The sequence below is a fragment of the Triticum dicoccoides genome, chromosome 4A, assembly GCF_002162155.2.
Source record: "Triticum dicoccoides isolate Atlit2015 ecotype Zavitan chromosome 4A, WEW_v2.0, whole genome shotgun sequence".
Taxonomy (NCBI): domain Eukaryota; kingdom Viridiplantae; phylum Streptophyta; class Magnoliopsida; order Poales; family Poaceae; genus Triticum; species Triticum dicoccoides.
In genome coordinates, this window is record NC_041386.1 from 690,101,616 (window position 1) to 690,105,621 (window position 4,006).

General features: G+C 47.6%; 1 protein-coding gene across 1 annotated transcript; it reads left to right on the forward strand.

Moving 5' to 3' along the window:
- Positions 1 to 1,059: 1,059 nt before the first annotated feature.
- LOC119287943 (cytochrome P450 89A2-like) lies at positions 1,060 to 2,645 on the forward strand. The gene has a single exon (XM_037567559.1). It carries the CDS (start codon positions 1,066 to 1,068, stop codon positions 2,488 to 2,490), a length of 1,425 nt encoding a protein of 474 aa, XP_037423456.1. The 5' UTR covers positions 1,060 to 1,065; the 3' UTR covers positions 2,491 to 2,645.
- The last annotated feature ends 1,361 nt before the right edge of the window (positions 2,646 to 4,006 follow it).

Genomic DNA, 4,006 nt, shown 5'->3' on the forward strand with positions numbered 1-4,006 from the left:
GCGAATCCACGGGCGCACCGGTGAATACTGGAGCGGGGTGTTTGCATGAGCTGACTAGGGTTAGGGAAGGAAACAAGAGAAAGTCTTCATGTTCCTCCGCATATGCTTTTGTTGTTGTTATTACACAAAGAACAATAATGTGCATCCGAAACAAATATGTGAATATCGCTATATTGTTACTGAATGTTGATGGTAGCCCATTTCCTGGTCTAATGTTGAATGTAAATGTTAGTTGTTTTGCTGCTTATAGTGTCACCAATACAACATCAACAATTTTTCCTCTTTTCTTTTGCATGGATGATGCTTATAAAATTTTACAGGAATATTCCTATATGGTGTGATTCCGAAAATATGCGTGTGCATACTCAAGAAAGATACGGATCATTTCCTATATCAGTTTCCGTTTCTGCCATACTACCGTTGTACTCATTTCACATGAATTTTTGATATATTAAGGCAAACAAATCAAAAAGATCAAATGGCTAAATCAAATCAATGCATAAACATCTTGGATAAAAGTTTCTGCGTCATAGTAGTTTTTGTTGCATGCACCACACGTTCCCTATAGAAAATGTAGGTAAGGGGCTCACTTCGAATGAAAGGACGGAAACACTGATAATAATATATTTCAAAGTAGATGAAAGGTGGCATTTTGTAGAGATCAACCGCATTATTCTAAAGTCCCGTAGTTCCGGTAGTGTATACTTAATGTTTCCCTTGGCATGCATGATGATTGAAATATACAGAGATATTCCACTTATAATAGATATATAATTGTTACATACCATGCATCACACGTTCCTTAGAAAACAATTGTAGCGCATCCCCTCCCACTCGTTAAAGTGCAAATAATACAGCAAAGTAGTGCCAGACCGCACAAAACCGACCATATATAGCTTTAGCTTTTCCCAGCAGCAGCTCATACATCAATTGCGTTAGGTTAGGTGCGAGAGTGATAATGCATGGCAATGCGATACTATATCATTCGTAATCAGTAGTAACGCTGCCCTACCTAGCTAGCCTCTCTTTATAAGATAGTAAGAGTCACTCACACGGAAACCAACAATGGAGCTCCTTGTGCTCCTTGCCCTTGTTTTCTTGGGCTTATCCGTACTGATCCGGCGGCGTGGCTGCCACACTGGTGTTAGGCGTGCCGGCGCCCTAGCTCCAGCTGCATTGGTTATCCAGAACATCGTCGACCCTGCCGCTGCCCAGCGCATGCTCGTCGAGAACGCCGACCACTTCTCGAACCGCCCAGCTCCGCCCTTCCTGGTGGCGCTGGAAAAGAGCAACGGCGGCCAACGAGGCGACGGCCTAACCTCTGTGCCCTATGGCCCGCTCTGGAGTGCTCTCCGGCGCAACCTGATGGCTGAGGCGCTTCATCCGTCCCGCCTCGGGCACATCGCCCCGCTGCAGCGGGAGGCCACCCAGGGCCTTATTGCGGCACTCGGGAAGGAACTACCGGTGGTGTCCGTCCGCGAGCACCTCTCTGCCGCCGTCTTCTCGGTCGTCGCGCGCCTGTGTTTCGGCGACGACATCGATGAGGGCTATCTACACGCCATGCGCTGCGGGATACGAGACATCCAGCTCATCGCTGTTGTGGAGGCCAAACCTTCGTCTGGCTCCATGTTGGCCAAGCTCACGGGGTGGAGAGTGCTGCGCCAGCTCTTGGCCTTACACGCTCGGATGGGCGAGATATTCCTCCGTCTTGTCGCCGCACGGCGGGAGTCCCGACGTCCATGCGACGGGGGTAGCCGTCGTCCATACGTCGACTCCCTCATTGACCTACGCGTCCCCGATGGTGACGGTGGCCGCCGTGCTGTTAGGGATGACGAGTTGGTGCTCCTCGTGCTGGAGTTCCTGGGCGCCGGCGCTGGGACGGTCGCAGCATGCCTGGAATGGACCCTCGCCCACATTGTAAACGACCAGGAGGTCCAGAAAAAGCTGAGTGACGAGGTCGAAGGCGCTGGCGGCACTGTGGTCTCCAGCTCCAGAAGCCTCATCCATGGCATGCCATATCTGAACGCTGTTGTGCTCGAGAGCCTCCGCATGCACCCAACGGTGCCCTTCATCCAGCGCCACGTCCACGCCGACGCCCCCGGGTTTCTCGGAGTCGGAGCAACAACCAGCGACTTGCTCATGCAGGTCTCCGTGGGAGCCATCGGGCGGTACACCAAGACATGGACGGATCCGGACGAGTTCCGACCTGAGCGGTTCCTGCCGGGCGGCGAGGCAGAGGACGTGGGGCCTTTGCCGGGTCCCAAGGAGATCAGGATGATGCCGTTCGGCACCGGGCATAGGTTCTGCCCTGGCGTGGGTCTGGCCATGATGAACATCAAGTGTTTCTTGGCTGCGCTCGTGCACGAGTTCCACTGGAAGCCACCCACGGTGGGTTGTGCTGGCGTCGACGTGACTGAGCTCAACACCTTCGTCAAGGGGATGAAGACGCCGCTTTCCGTGCGTCTCACGCGACGCACTTTATCCTCTTGAGATCTACACTGTCATCCTTGATGGTAAGCGTGGTGGATTAGTGTTGCTGAATAAGTTTGGTGAATATAAATGTTTGTGTGGCGCAAGTGAAATAAAATGGAGGTGTACCTTTGTCCATGGGAGAACTTCTTGAGAAGAAAAGAGAGTTAAGTGAATGGGTCAGTGAATTGAATGATTCATCTAGGTATTTACTACTCAGGTACTTCTTTTAATAAAGGGGCTACATGCATCATTTTGATGCAGAGGCCGGGGTGATCCTCCTTTGAAAAAGAAAGTTATTTATATGTCCTAAACATGTGTTTACAACATCGGTTACATGTGCTTCGCGTTATTTGGGAGAGACGCAGCGACGGTTTGAGATGTACATCGTTTGGACAAGGCCAATATTCTAACTGGTAAATGGTATATTCTAAGTAATCTAATCTAATTAGCCTAAATCTTAAGCTATTTGATTCCTAATACTCCTCCTTGGACAACGCTTTTAGTAATCTTCATCGTATTGAGAATCTTCACATATCTTGAGTGCTGAAAAGTCTTGCGTTTTCTTGATTGTCTTGATCTTGAAACCTCAAAAGTCTCTGATCTTGCACTGTCTATGTTGTCCAAAAATCCTGTGGAAAATAAATATAAGTAGAATAATAGGAACTTGATATATTGTTAGTGTAACCAATCACCTCATTCAAACATGTATGAGAAATCCATTGGAAAACACATAATGAAAGAGAACAATATTTTATTATCGGAGGATAATGAATAAGTTTTAGTTCTAGGAGTTTTCTCCCCCGAACTTTGCAAATTCCTTAAATCCTTGCATACCAATGTGATGATTGCATTTTTGAAATGCAGCTATTGGTAAAGAATTAGTGAACAAATCTGCCAAATTGTGACAAGATTTAGTTTGCAAACTATCGATTTCTCCATCTTTCTGTAATTCGTGTGGAAAAAATGGTTTGCACGGATATGTTTCGTGATATTAGTTTTAGTATTATCCCATGTGCATTTGAGCAACACAGCAACATTATCTTCATAGATAATGGTTGATGATTCTAAGGAATCAATGTTGCATGATATCTAAATATGATTAATCACCCTACAGAGCTATACATATTCTTGTGAGGCTTCAAATAATGCAATTATTTCAGAGTGGTTAGTGGAAGTTGCTACCAATGTCTGTTTTGTTGACTTACATGCAATAAAAGTTCCACCATATAAAAATACAAACCATGTTTGTGACCTGGCATTATTGGGGTCCGAAAGATATCCAACGTTAGCATACACTAGTAGAAAAAGACCCATTTGTCCCGGTTCCAGAGGCCCATTTGTCCCGGTTCTCGAACCGGGACTAAAGGGTCGGGACTAAAGCCCATGACCTTTAGTCCTGGTTCGCGCACGAACCGGGACAGGTGGGGCTCCACATAGCCGCTGCGACGAGCCCCGGCAGGAGGGCCTTTGGTCCCGGTTGGTAACACCAACCGGGACCAAAAGGCATCCACGCGTTAGCGGCTCAGGAGCCGGG